The sequence below is a fragment of a genome, unplaced genomic scaffold (assembly GCF_019419815.1).
Source record: "Pyrus x bretschneideri cultivar Hongxiangsu unplaced genomic scaffold, Pyrus_bretschneideri_v1 Contig97, whole genome shotgun sequence".
Classification (NCBI taxonomy): domain Eukaryota; kingdom Viridiplantae; phylum Streptophyta; class Magnoliopsida; order Rosales; family Rosaceae; genus Pyrus; species Pyrus x bretschneideri.
The window spans coordinates 45483-61075 of NW_025999839.1; the positions used below are offsets into that span (position 1 = coordinate 45483).

General features: G+C 38.1%; 1 protein-coding gene across 1 annotated transcript; it reads left to right on the forward strand.

Annotated features, from left to right (window-relative positions):
* Positions 1-3715: 3715 nt before the first annotated feature.
* Positions 3716-4460, forward strand: LOC108865557 (zinc finger protein 2). Its single transcript, XM_018642596.2, has one exon. The coding sequence runs from the start codon at positions 3867-3869 to the stop codon at positions 4341-4343; it is 477 nt and encodes a 158-aa protein (XP_018498112.2). The 5' UTR covers positions 3716-3866; the 3' UTR covers positions 4344-4460.
* Positions 4461-15593: the final 11133 nt, after the last annotated feature.

The window sequence follows — 15593 nt, forward strand, 5'->3', positions numbered from 1 at the left end:
CTACATTTTTCATTCTGGTTTATGTGGATGATATACCAGTCACCGGTCCTTCATCTACAACATGTCAAACTGTGATCAAGCAACTCAGTGCCATGTTTTCCATAAAGGATCTTGGAGCTTTGCACTATTTTCTTGGCATTGAGGTTAAACGCTCATCCATCAGTATCTTTATATCCCAAACAAAATACATCTTGGATCTGTTAATTAAAGCTAACATAGTTGGAGCTAAACCTTGCAACACCCCACTTAGCACCTTTAATCTTGATCATGATTCTCCACTGCTTGAAAATGTTTCAGAGTATCGCTCTTTGGTTGGGGCTCTTCAGTACCTAACTTGGACACGCCTAGATCTTAGCTTTGCTATCAATCTTGTGTGTTAGTTCATGCATACTCCTTGAGTTTCTCACTTTCAAGTTGTTAAGAGAATACTAAGGTATCTCAAAGGTACCATTGATCTTGGCCTCTGGTTTTCTAAATGCTCCTCACCCCCTTCCATCACGGCCTACTCCGATGCTGATTGGGCCGATTATGCTTTGGATAAGTGCTCTACTAGGGGTTATTGCATCTTCATGGGAAATTCAATCATCAATTGGAGTGCTAAAAAGCAACCAACTGTAGCTCGTTCCTCTACAGAGGTCGAGTATAAGTCTCTTGCCAATACTGCCTCTGAAATCACCTGGATCTATAAACTACTCACTAATATAAACTACCGTCTACCATGTTCTCCTCAGCTTTGGTGTGACAATGTCTCTGCCATATCTCTTGCCAAGAATCCCATCTTTCATGCAAGGACGAAACATGTGGAGAATGACTATCATTACATTCGGGAAAAGGTCTTGGCACAACAAGTCTCACTTCACTTTATTTGCACTCAAGATCAAGTGGCTGATATATGCACCAAGTCTCTGTCCAAGTCCAGATTTATGCTTCTTTAAGGGGGGATATTAAGGGCAATAATGTAAACTCATCCTCTAGGGATAATGCTTAAAGACTAAGGAAAACTGGTAGTTTGTTATGACAAGATTCTTCTTAGTTAGAAAGGTGTTATACCAGGGATAGCTCACACATGTTGTATATATACCTCAAAGTGTAACCTTATTCATTTGTGAAATGAAAATACATTTTCCTAATGGAGGGAAGTTGTATTTTCTGTATTAGAGGAGATTATCTCTATTGCAATCATTTTATAGTTCCAATGACAACACTCGGCCAATCAATACTTCTCACGAATTAGACATAATAAATAACATGTCCAATAAAGATTTGTTATGTAGCGAAATGGTTGAAGATAGGGCCTCTGATACTACAGGTGATCATAAATAAGTATTACAATTACACTGTATCGAGGCAAGGAAAGGGATCTTCTCCGGATATTTTCCACCTAATCCATCAAGGTTATAAATTTGAATCTTTGAAATTTGATCTAACAATTAAAATTATTATAATTTTAAAAGTGAATTCCTATTTTTAGCCGCTGGATCCAATTTAAAATGTCCGAATTTATGGTCTTGATAGATTAAGTGGAAGGGATCCGAAGAAGATCTCTTTCCTCCGGGCAATAGTAGTTTACTTAATGCCATTAGTTTCATATCGTCTTTGTCCGTATCTCGGAAGTTCAAGATCAGACACGATATCGTCCTCGAGTGCTCGGAAACCAATAAATGTTATTGCATACCAGAAACATAAGTTTAAAAATCCCAAATTTGTAAATGGCTACCCGCAGACATAATGCATGAATTTAATTATCTTATGAACTCAGGAAAGTGTTGTAATTATCTTATGAATTCATGAAGCCTATATTATATGCTATGCATTGACGCAATTGATTTGAAGTTGATCTATCATAAGAAGGAAAGAGCCATGAAAGTCTTAAAGATTTCCAGACATAGAGAAGTTTGACCAATAACATATCCGTAGTTGCATGTATAATTTGTATTGAAGGGTTCAGTGTAAGGGGACTAATTGGACTCTTAATAATCACGACGGTGGTTCATGGACCATGGCATGCATATGTACTTCATCAATTATTCATTGTGATTATTAATTATCAATTATCATGTTCCTTGTTTAGTCTAGTTAACATGGTTTATCTTGTTTCCAATTTACTACTTATAATAGAAACTTGACAAGATATTGCATGATGTCTAACTCTTGGAGATAAGAGGAGATGGTGAATGATCAATGGGAATTGGACCCATGATTAGATGGGTAAATAAATTATCAACACCAGTTACAGAAAGCACTACATTACATTAAACAAAGATAATTACTTGTGATGTAAAGAGGAAAATATTATATGTTTATATTGTCTGAGTATAAATAGAGTGTTATTATTCTCACTCCATTGTCTTATTTCTCCACTCACTTTTCAATAAAAATTTTAATTACATGTTTGCTTATTTGTAAAACGATAGATAAAGACCTTAAAATATATAATAATAATAATATATTAGGCACGAAAAGATAACAGGAGTCGTAAACTTACATTGGGTTGTGAAGTGAATGTACAATATGTAAGTTGAATTTGCTAAACAGACAAAAAGGTTGAGGATAGAGGAAATTTTGGAATGATAAGTGTGGATGCCCTTTTTAATTAAAAGGTAAGAAACTAGCAATCGATGATGATTGGATATTAATGGTAGTTATTAGAGTGCATAATCATACAAAAACATAGCATTTGGAAGTTCATTGTTGGAAAAATAACATTTCAATTTCTAGGAATAATAGTGGGTGGAAAAATAACATATTAGAGATTATTTAAGGTATAATAGTGAGTGAAAAAATAGGATTTCAATTTTTCAACTTTTTATGATGGGAAGATTATAATGTGCGTGGGCAAATAGGACAAGGGGTGGGTCTAGTACGTAGCTCCCTATAAAAATTACTAATTAGTTATGTTAACTAAATTTATAGTTTAGATTTAGTCTATCAATACAAGTATTTGCAACATTACCCTTTATTTTATGAGAACTTTAACGAAAAACTTCCGGTACTATTCATTTTAACGAAAAATCACATTTTTATACTAAAAAGTCAATCCTGATACTATTCACTTTACCCTTTATTTTGTCCTTATCGTTAAAACTCAAAGTTTTCAAGCCCTTTTCATTAGTTTTCCTCTATTTTATTGCTTTCCATTAATTATTTACAGAGGAATACTTTGAAATTATTTATTTGGTTTTTATTCAAAATGGTCCCTGAGATTGACATAATTTCTCACTTTGATCTCTGAGATTTAAAATCGATAGAAGTGGTCTCTGAGTTTGTTCACAGTCAATCATTTTGGTCATTCCGTGAAAAATCTTTATTAAATGTAGGATAAATTGACTAAGATACTCTCAATTTTTGTCAAATCATTTTAACCCATTGCTATTAAATTAAGAGCATTTTTGTCATTTAGGTCCTTGTTCAACATAGATTTTTTTTTTTTTTTACAGAAATGCCAAAATGATTGATAGCGGACAAATATAGAGACCACTTCTATCAATTTAAAATCTCAAAAATCAAAATAAAGAGTTATATCAATCGATCATGTTGGCTAAAAAGCCTATTTAATTTGAATGGACCGACAAGGATTGAAATGGTGCTATTAACGGAGGCGACAACCGTTCGATTCCCTACTGATGTTTGCAGCTCTCTCTCTCTTTCTCTCTCACAAACACACACTAAGACATTGCTGACATTATTTCACTTCATTTACTATTTTTTTTTTGGTGAACAGTTCATTTACTATTTATGCCTACAGGATCGGTGATGCTTTGAGACGCTTGATATAATCCCATACAAACCCTCTCTCCTTCTACATCACAATATTCATTTTTTCTTTCCAAACTTTCCGACCCTAACCCGAGCTATCTCTCTCTCTCATGGATTTTCAGCCAAATACTTCTCTTCATCTAAACCTACCCAACAACCAACTGAACTTGAAACTTGTCCTGGAGCCATCATCCACTTCTTCCTCATCATCTTCTTTCAGTCCAACATTAGAACCCCAGCGCATGTTTTCATGCAACTACTGCCAAAGAAAGTTTTACAGCTCTCAAGCACTTGGGGGCCACCAAAATGCTCACAAACTTGAGCGCACATTAGCCAAGAAAAGCAGAGAGCAGTTAAGCTCCGCGGCCCGAGCCCACAGTAGCATGAACCAACGGCCAGGATCTAATTACAGCTGCAGCAGCGATGCAAGTACTAGTCATGCAAGGGATATCCCGCAGGCACATCTTGGTGGGTTGAAAGTACATCAAGGACATGCCGGTAGGCCTGTCGGTGACATGAACTGTGGACTCAGACCTGAGAATGTTGAGGAAGATATTTGCCACCTTGACTTATCTCTGAGGCTTTGAGTTATTTAGTTAATTTCCCTCATTAAATATCATGTATGGTGTCCAATCATATAATTCGATTCCCAAAAATTGAACGAGTGATTGATTTGAAAAATGAGATGGTAAGTTAAATATTCATTTTCAAGTACGAAAGAATGAAAATGATTTTAGTTGTTTTTATACTCCAATGTCTAAATTAATCATTCTACACGCATCTAAATAAGATATAATAATTAGAATAATTGTTTGCTATAATAATTCCGTTTGTTTTCTCATCATATTTAACGGCTTTATAGTTCTAAAAAAAGTGCTGTATTGTGTGAGTGAAGTCCAAACAAAATTCAGCAAACTCCATGATTCCAGCAAAATTTGTACGTTCTAAATTTTTTAGTCTATAAGAGATAAATTCATACAAAACTGACCAAAATGATAATTTTACAATTTTAATTGCTGAAAATGATAGTTTTTAGTATATGTTTAACATATGATTGGTATGTCGCCACTTATTGCTACGATCTAATAGTATTTCTCTTTATTTATAAGCGAACACTTGTAAGTGAAAGGTCATAGGTTCAATCATCACTAACGTCGAATTTAAACCACATTATTGCTAGCCCATTGTGAGGCGAAGCCTACTTTCTTTCCCTTAGTGTAGATAATATCAATTGTTCAAATATATATATATATATATAATTGGTATGTTGTCAATCTTTATTGCTAAATCTTTGATATTTGAGCGATATGTTATTGATATTTAATTTTAGTCAGTCCAACAATTAAAATTTAGTTTCGGCTCATTTTAACTAATGTCTATTTTCATTCAACTAAATGTTAAGCTTCATCATTAATTCTTTTTTCTACTAATGTAGGTAATGAGTAAAATAAATGTGAGAGTGCCCGCAGGTTTCACATAATTGCTTGAAATGCTTCAGCGGATAGAGAATTTGATATTCTTTTTGGATTCAGCTTCTTTTTTTTTCTTTTTTTTTTTTTTTTTTTTTTTTGTTCATCGTATAAAAATAATACTCATTAATTTTCAAAATAAAAAAAATTAAATAAATGAAATATCAAACATGTCCTTATATATTCAGTCCGACAAACCTTACGAAGAGGCTGTTTTATCAAAGACCATTTGACCATATAGGTTATTAATTAAAATGCCCTCTAAAACTCGTTTTGTTTCACTTTGACTCATAAAATTTGACATTTTCAACTCTTTTGGTCTTATTCACCTCCTCATGTTAAGGAATTGTTAACTTCAGGATATTTTAGACATTTTACACATCTATTTACCTCTAGCCTACACACTAAAACAATCTCAATTCCATTTTTGACAACCTAATTCAAACCCTATGAGTTAGGGCATTTTTTAAAATAAATTATTCAGTCAATAGAAAAATTCCAAGCAACAACCACTACAAGAAAACATGGAATAGGTGACCGAATTTTATGTGTTGCCCAAAAATTCATCACATGTTTTTTCTATATGTGACGAATTGTTTAGACGCGTAATGCATGACTAGTTTGCTAGGAAAGAAATTTCAGAACACTTAGGTGACGATAAATGAGTCACATAATCTAGAATTACATGATGGATACCATAAGTGTCACCTATAATTATTATTTTATTTTTTTTAAGATGAAAAAGTGGTGACACAAATTTTTTGAAGTTCTTACTAAAATATATGGTGGGGAACAATGGTGCCCTAATGAAATATGATGTGTGAGGAATTATAAGATGGGTCACATATATGTATTCTCGGTGACGAAAGTGGTTCCTCACATTTCCAATAGTGAATAAAAGTTCCAAAAAAAAACAAAGAATTAGAGTAAAATTTGAGAAAGCCCATCTAAATTCCAAACCATGCTCATTCACTTTCCTTTTCTGTATCTCCCAGAGACTCAGAGTTTTCTCTCTCAATGACCCAAGTCATCGAGTCACCTCTCAATCTTCTTCTCTCTTTACTACGACATACCTCTAAGCCAAAAAGCTCAAATCCTCTTTCTTTTTTTCATTGGCTTCTACACTCACAACCAAAAACCCTAGAGACCCATTCAACCAACAAGCCAAATTCATGCCCCATTCCAACCATACCACCTTAATCTGTCGTGCCTCCACCTTGTCCCAGTTTCTTGCTCCATCACCGAAAACCTAAGAACCCTAGAAACCTGTTCCACCAACTACATAAATCTTTGCCAAAATTCTCCATGCCTATGAGACTACTTTGTCGCCCAATGCTTTAAGGTTAAATGTGTTAGGATATTGGAATATTAGGCAGCTATGCTTTCTAGTATTTTGTCTTTTCCTTGTAAGTGTTGGTTTCATCAAATGGTAGGGTAAGTGGAGATGTGTTCCAATCATGAGCATTTCCCCCTCTAGGGTTGTATATGAGCTTCCTTTCATCATTTTGGAAAGGCATGAATGAAAATCAAATTTCTTAGTTTATTCTTTTCCTCTTTTCCTTACCCACTGCACTATTTCAATCACAGAACCTATCATCTGGTACCAGTGACAGGTTGCTGCCATCTATGGGCATAAGCAAAGCCTCCGTGGTACTGGCCGACGTCACGAAGGCCGACCTGGAACTGGAGTACCAACAACACCAAATCCTAGAGTAGTTTAATGGGCTTCACGACTCGGTGTCTCTGTTAGACACTTGCCAAGAATCCTTCCAATCGAACTTGACAAACATCCAAGCTTCATTGGCTATATCAGCCTTGTCCAGAGTCATTTGATAGAGGAGCTCCAAGGCTCCAAGTAATAGCCGCCAGCAACAACCCATATTTCCCAGATTCCGATCGACTATGTTCACGTTCCCCGAGGTACAACATCCACTCCACTGCCCTAACCCTCCCAACCCCTTTCCATTGGTCTGCCTCCGACATGAGGTACCCACTACTCTCGCTCTCTATGTGTCCCTTATTCCCCTCCCCTAGTCCCCTGGCCTGAAACGCATGAAGATTGAGCTAACCCGATTTTCTAGGGATGATCCGTACAGTTGGCTGGCCCTAGCAGAGGAATATATGGATTATCACACGGTCATCGCCACCAACCAGGTCACAATCGCAGGGCTCTACTTCACTGGTAATGTTGTCCTTTGGTTCAAATGGTACAAGTTGCACATTGGGTCTGGGCTTTGGGCCGTCTTTACCGAACCTCTTCTCCAAAGGTTTAGGCGGGGTGACCAACTGGACTTTAACATGTCATTTTCCCATGTGTTTCAAAAAGACTCGCTGGCCTACATCAATGATTTCATTTGGTTGTTTTATTGAGCCCAAGGTTGGTCTAACTCTCAACTCCTAGGAGTTTTCCTTGGCGGGCTTAAATGAGAACTTTGGGATGACATTTTAGCCCAGGGCTCTTGCTTTTTGGCCTGTGCAATCAAATTGGCCCGTATCTATGACAACAAGCACCAACGCTGGCAAGGCCCATTCCACCTTTTCCTCACCTGACCCAACTTTATAGCACCTGCCTCATTGTCATCTTCTCCACCTCCACCTCCACCTCCCAAACTAGTTTTGTCTTCTTCGGGGAGGCCACCACTGCACCTCTCCCCCGCGAAAGTTCGTGAGTGTGGTGCCCAGTGCCAATGCCTTTATTGCCCTGATAAATACCCCGGCCATACCTATGCCACCCCCTACTTGCTACTTCTTGACGCCGCCTCTGAACCACTTACTAACGACCCTCCACCGGTGCCTGATAAAACTCCGCTGGAGGACCCCATTCTCATCATCCTCAACGCATTGGTTTCTCCCAAACGCACTTGTGGTCGTGCTATACGCCTAGTGGGTCACATTGGGACTTTGCTCATTCGGGTTTTTGTGGACTCCGAGCCCAATCTTAACTTTCTCAACCCCACCATAGTGACTCGACTTGGTCTCCACATCGATTACTCTCATATCGAACCCATCGTGGTTGCTAATGGTCGTATCTATTACACCAAAGGGCTTGCTTACAATGTCTCGATTCAATTACAGGAATACGTTTTCTCCTCGGATATACAACTCTTGTCAGTTCTGGGTGCGATTTGGTTTTGAAAGCTGAATGGTTGGAATCTTTAGGTTATATTGGCTGGCACTTCAAAAACAAAATCATGGAATTTCAGGTCAATGGTAGTAACTATTGATTAGTGGGCCTGCAATCAACGTATACCTCTCCTACCCTACCCTTGTCATCCTCTGTCTTTTCATGGATGGACATAGATCCCTTGATGGCCTCATCGATCCACGCTCACTCCCCTCTTGAGGGAGTCCCTTGAGCCACTTCTGAACACTTGCTAAGATCTTTTCACGCCCCCAATGGGTCTTCCCCCTACATGGCCAACTGATCATCGCATCATCTTGTTACCGAGCACCCACCTGATGAATGTCCGTCCATATTGTTGCGCCTATGTTCAGAAGGCGGAGCTTGAGCATCAGGTGGATGATATGCTCACTGTCGACATTATTCACCCTAACTCGAGCCTTTTTTCTTCTCTAGCTTTGTTGGTCCATAAGGCTGATAGTACTTGGAGATTCTGTATGGATTATCGCGGCCTTAATCAGGTTATGGTCAAGTTTCCTTTTCCCGCTTCTATCATTGATGAATTGTTAGACGAACATTGCAGTGCTACGGTTTTCTCCAAATTGGACCTCAAATCGGGTTTTCACCAAATCAGAATGTATGAGCCCGACATCCCTAAAACCGCATTTCACACACATGATGGACACTTTGAGTTTTTGGTGATGTCATTTAGGCTCTATAATGCCCCTTCCACTTTTCAGGCCTTAATGAATTCTATCTTCAAACCCTTTTTATGGCTATTTGTCCTGGTTTTCTTTGGCGATATTCTCGTCTATAGTCTGGACTTCCAAACCCACCTCACACATTTGGTTTCGGTGTTTGAGGTCATGCATAGTCACAACTTGAAACTTAAGGCTTTGAAATGCTAGACAATCCATAGTGGTATACCTTTGGCACATCATCTCAGCTGAGGGCATGGTGGTTGATTCTCAAAAGTGCAGTTCATGTTAGTTTGGCCTCAACCTCGCACTCTCAAAGGATTAAGGGGATTTTAGGGCTTTGAGGGCTATTACAGCAAATTTGCCTGTCATTTCGGTTTACTCGCCCGCCCATTGACCGAGCTATTGAAGAAAGATAACTTCAAGTGGAACTTGTCTGCAGATCATACTTTCTCAGCTCTAAAGCATGCCCTTATGTCCACCCTTGTTTTGGCCCTCCTAGACTTCACCATGCCATTTACCATCGAATGTGATGCGTCCAATGCCTATATTAGGGCTGTCCTCTCCCAAAACCTACACCCCATTGCTTTCCTTAGCAAATCCTTGGTGGAGAAACAAAAGCTTTATCAGTCTATGATAAATAGATGATGGCAATTGTTTTCGTGGTACAAAAGTGGCATCCTTACTTGCTCAGACACCTATTCAAAATTCTAACCGACCACCAAACCGTGAAGTACTTTCTCAACCAGCGGATCACCACTCCCACTTAATATAAATGGCTTCTCAAGCTGTTGGGCTACAACTACACACCTAAATACCGCTCGGGTTCTTTGAACACGGCTGCAGATGCCTTATCTCAGCAACATGAGTGCTTGGCCCTAACGGGTCTTTCTCAACCCATCTTCGATAATATCTCGAAGATCCAAGCCAAATATGCCCAAGATTTGGAGGCCTCTACTATTCTCCAAGCCAAATATGCCCAAGATTTGGAGGCCTCTACTATTCTCCAAGCCTTACATAACTCTAAGCTAAAGCGCTCCCATTTTTCTCTCCGAATGGACATCGAGGTTTGTTCACACCTACAAACAAGTTCGCCAAGATGGCATTGCATCCTATAGGAATTTCATTATTCACCCACTGCAGGCCACTTGAGGTTCATTCACACCTACAAATGGGTTCGCCGAAATTTCAATAGGTCGGGCTTAAAGAAAACGGTTGAGTTATTTGTTTCTACCTGTGATACCTACCAGTGCTGTTGCTTCAGCCATTTCAAATTTGGACCGACATTGCTATGGATTTTGATGAAGGCCTTCCTTCTACCTAGGGACGCAATGCAATATTGGTGGTGGTCGATCGACTCTCTAAGTATGTGCACTTTATCGCCATTAAACACCCATATTCGGTTGCAAAGGTGGCTGATATTTTTCTCCGTGAGGTGTTCCACCTCTATGGCATGCCCATGACAATTGTCAGCGACTGCAACCTCATTTTCATCAACCATTTATGGGAATCTTTCTTCAAGCTACACGACTCTAAGCTTTGTCGCAGCTCAGCTTACCATCCTCAATGGGATGGCCAAATAGAGGTCTTAAACTGCACCTTAGAGCACTACCGACGTAGCTTTGTAGGCGACAAACCTAACTCTTGGGTTGAATGGCTGCCGTGGGCGGAATGGTGGTACAATACCACCTTCCATTCGGCCACCCAAATGACTCCATTTGAAGTGGTCTATAGATACCCTCCACCGCGTTCTCCTCGTACTTGTGGGGTTCTTCACTAGTCCACCTCGTGGACACAACACTTTGTGATCGAGATACCTTGTTGCGCCTCCTCCGTGCAAATCTGCATCTCACTCAAGATCGGATGCGTCAGTATGCTAACAAAAAGTACTCTAAACGTGAATTCATAGTGGGCGATTGGGTCTTCTTCCACCTCTAACATTATCGCCAATCTTCTGTCTACCATAACAACTGCCCCAAATTGGCACCCAGGTTTTACGGCCCATTCAAGGTCCTTGTGCGTGTCCGGAAAGTTGCCTACACCTTGGACTTGCCTCCAGACTTCCACATTCATCCCACCTTCCATGTTTCTCTCCTCAAGCCTAAGCTAGGCTTTAATGTGGTTGCTTCATCTGCTCTTCCTCCTATTCCTGACAAAGGACTTATGGCTTGGACACCTGAAACAATTCTGCAGCGCAGCATGTTCAAGCACGGAAATCGTGCTGTCACGCGCTGACTGATCAAATGGTTGGGTTTACCTAAGCATAATGCTACTTGGGAGGATGCCGATGCCATTCTTGAACGCTTTCAGGATTTCAATGCTTGAAGGCAAGCTTTTTCTTAGAGGGTAGGATTGTTAGGTTATTGGAATATTAGGCAGCTATCCTTTATGGTATTTTATCTTTTCCTTGTAAGTGTTGCTTTCATCCAACGATAGGGTAAGTAGAGATGTGTTCTAATTGTGAGCCCTTCCCCCTTTAGGGTTGTATATAAGCTTTCTTTCACCATTTGGGAAAGGTATGAATGAAAATCAAATGTCTTAGTTTATTTTTTTTCCCTTTTTCCTTGCCCACTGCACTATTTCAATCATTGAACCTATCAAAATGAATTCATTTTTTATCATTCTTTTTAACTTAGGGTAGCCCGCAGCTTTTCATCCCTGCATCCATCTTCTAAGGCCCCTAATTGGGTAAAATTTGGTTTTTATTTTTTAGATTTTTATAAATAATACATATATCTAGTTGGCTTTTTCTATTTGTTTTTTGAACTTGCAGTGTTACATTCATGAATTTTCTACCATACATATATATATATATATATATATGTTGGAAAGGTGCCCCAAAGCCAATCATATGATAATACTTTACGGACATTTCACATGTTAAACTAATCTAGTTTAATATAAAGGGCAAAGATTATTGTTTAAAGCTGTCTCATATAAACGTTATATAATTAAACGATAAGTCCAAGGAATATGTGATTGGGAGAATGTGATCTAAAGTAGTTAGATTCAAGAGAACGTTCCCTTTTGTATACATATCCTAAACGTTCCTGATCATAGGATTGCCAATTAGGCATTGACAGCCCGTTAAGATCAGTACGTGCTATGTCTTCTCTTAGGGAGAGTTATTGGTCTTAAGTCATTGGTGCGACTAATACCAAGACAAGCATGTAGGTGCTCAATAAAGAATGAGTTCACTGAACGCGATCAATAAGGAGTTCTCATACTCATGTCACATAAGAACTCAAGGTTGCAACAATGCAAAGTAGCCCTTTGACCTGAGGCATCATAGTTGTCTTGTGGTTAGGTCCTTGTTCTTTGACTATGTCAAAGTCACTCCATTGAAAGGTGTCTACAGCATAGTTGGGGTTAAGCCACTTAGCCATGGAGGCAAGTGAATGCACAACAAGGGATCTCTAACCTTCAAACCATTTGAGGGAGAATACTCTATGATATGATTAAGAATCTCTAGCCAGAGTATGAATGAGATTTAGGAAGTCGTTCCAATCCACATTCAAGGTAATCATATAAGTAATAGAATCACATTGGATAGGAGACATGTATAAATTATCAAACCAAACAACGTGGTCAAGAGTATTATATTTGAGAAAAATCGTATTGCATTGTAATCCTAAATTGAATAAGTTATCCACCTCTTCTGATTAGCTTGGCTAGCCATGATATACTGTTGGATGTCACTCATGGTTTGTGGAAGCCATAAAGTTGTATTATCCCTAAAGGGAGAATTGAAAATATGTGTCAATTCACAATCGATTTGAAGAGTTCTAATCGCCCACTACCTCGCTAAAAGGAATCTAATGGATCGTACACCGTGTAAGGTAGAGATTGAAGAAACAACGGAGATGAGTAAGGATAATTAAATGATTTAATTATTTATGGCTAGGATTAATTAATATCTTAATTAATCAAACGAATAAGTTCGTTGTAGCTTTTGAGTAATCATTGGACCTCAAGGCCCATTGGGCTTAGAACCATCAAGCCCATTAACTTAAGTTGCATGACAACTTAATGATTAAAGACTCAAAAGGGCCCAAACAGCCCAAAGCCTTTAGAAGGCCGACCATATTGTAAATGAATGGGTTTTGGTTCTTTTTGTCACTTAAGTGAAGTGACTATAGAGAGGTCTTGATAGCCAAAAGTTCATAAGGGTTTTCTAGAGAGAATATATGAGAACACAAAGCTCCATCTTCTCTTATGAGGCCGGCCACCCTAGTGGAAAATAGCTAGCAATCTTTCTTCCTCTAGGTCACTCATCTTTTCCTTAATGCTCTCCTTGGTGTGGAGACTTAGAGGTTCCTTATTTTGGGAACTTGGAGAATCCATTCCTTCATCCATCCAAGAAGTCATGGAGCCAAGAAGCAAAGTTCCTTCATCCACATCCATGGATTCAAGGAGCAAGGAGACTAAGGAAAGAAGGCCTTCACCTGGGTGAATATCCTTTGCTAAGCGTAGAGGTGCTTCAAAGGTATAAAAGTTTTTGAACTCTTTTCTTTAAGATTTCAGTTTAGTCTTGGTTCACCACAGTTGCTAGGCCTTGAATTTCATGGGTAAAGTTTTGTTTTTGAGTGCATACAAGCATGATTCTGTCTTTTAATTGTTAATTGCATACATAGATGTTGCTCAAATGAACATGTTTTCACAAATAATTCCTTCAAGTGGTATCAGAGCCTAGGTCTAGTAGTTAGTGAATCCTTTTGGGTTTTGTAGTTCATAGTCTTTGATTTGAATGTTGCAATTGTTACATGCTTTATTCTTACTTCTTTGAATGTAAAGTTTGCTTGAAAATTTGCCATCTCAAATATTGTAGATATAGTTCATATGAACATGAATTTTGGAGCTAAAATTTGGTGCCATGTTTATGGGGAAATTCTGCCAAATCCAAGGGGTGGATTTTTGGGTTCATGTTTCTCTTGTTAAAAGTGTTTTAAAGTGACTTTTGGAACCCCTAAGTACCCTAGGAAGTTAACCCTCATTTGGGTAGTGAAAATTTGAGTTTTATTGAGTGAAAACATTCATGAAGCTCTTATGAGTTTTCATGGATGTTCTTCAATGTTCTTGCTTTGTTCTTGTTGTTCATACCAAGAACAAAAAGTTTATTGTTTTGATTCAAAAAGGTGTTTGATTATTTATTTGTTTTTGTTAGTGATGGATGGTATGATTTTTCAAACAACACCCATACTTTTTTTACCATTCACACCATACCAATCACTTACAACTTTCAATCACATTTCAAACGCACAAATCAACTCACACACACCATCACTACTCACCATGACTGGCCACCCCTATAATGGGGGTACTTTTGGGGCTTTTATGCCATTACACAAAATTTTGATACTTTAGTGTATTTGTACTTTGACCCGAAAATTTACGTTTTTACGTAAAGGCCCAAAATCACTAAAGGACAAATTGTTTTGCTCCTTTAATGAAGTTTTTACATTTGTTGAAATTTTTGGGTTCTAATTGTAATTACATGAAGCAGTGGACTTTTGTGTTTTTACAAAGTGACCTCAAAAGTTTGTGTTTTGCAATATACCCCAAAAAGTTGAGGTTGTTGCATTTTGGTCCAAATTAGTTGAGAACAAAATAGTTTTGTATCTTTAAATGAGAATTGGATCTTCATTTCATTTAGCTCCATCTAAATCAATTCTATGGATACAAAAACCAAATGGCAATGTTGTATTCAAGTTTAATTAGTTAAAGCCTTAATTAATTAAAGAAAGGGTGATTATGAACTTAAGCCTACGATAATTGAGCTATGTGAAAGGTTGTCTCTCAAATTTTTTTGAACCATGGGAATGTGTAGATTAGATTTTGGTTGTAATTTGATATGATCAAATGTTGTAAAAGAGCATAAGCTCTTCTTTACTTTAAAGTAATTTGATTTGGTCAAATGTTGTAAATGAGCATAGGCTCTTCTTTACTTTGAAGTACTCCTTTCTTGTTTTATTTGATATGCATGAAATTGGAGTAGTAGGGTCCAACGCCCAATAAGAAAATATGCCGTAATGTGATTAAACGCGTAACTAAAATCAATCACCATCCTTAGACCGAGATCCAACACTAGGCTCATGTTGGATCGAATTAAAGGTTCATAGTCATCCTAAGGCCCTAAGGAAACTATATAGTCCATCAATGAATGCAAAGCTTATGTTAGTAGTATGATATACTCTTGCTTTAAAAACTGTTTCACAAGCATAGTGGGAGTATCATATACTACTAAATCAATCACATGGACCAATAGTTGTAATAGGACCAAATTGTTTTAATAAGATTAAAATGCATGCTTATATGTGATGAGACCTAAAAACCCTCAACAAAACCGTTATTAAGTTGACAAGCGTGAGAGTGCTTTGAACACTCTTTCATGGTCTTCCACCGCGGTAGGCTCCAATCGTTTATGACTCATACACCGACTTCACCCTATCATGAGGGAGTACAGAGTATGTGCTTACACTCAAGAGGAGTTCTATATGCATACATGATGTTATGAAGGTAGGCAACAAGAATGATCAACATCATATCATT

Coding starts and splice junctions, on each gene's coding strand:
- LOC108865557 (XM_018642596.2), top strand. CDS start 3,867: ATGGATTTTCAGCCAAATACTTCTCTTCATCTAAACCTACCCAACAAC.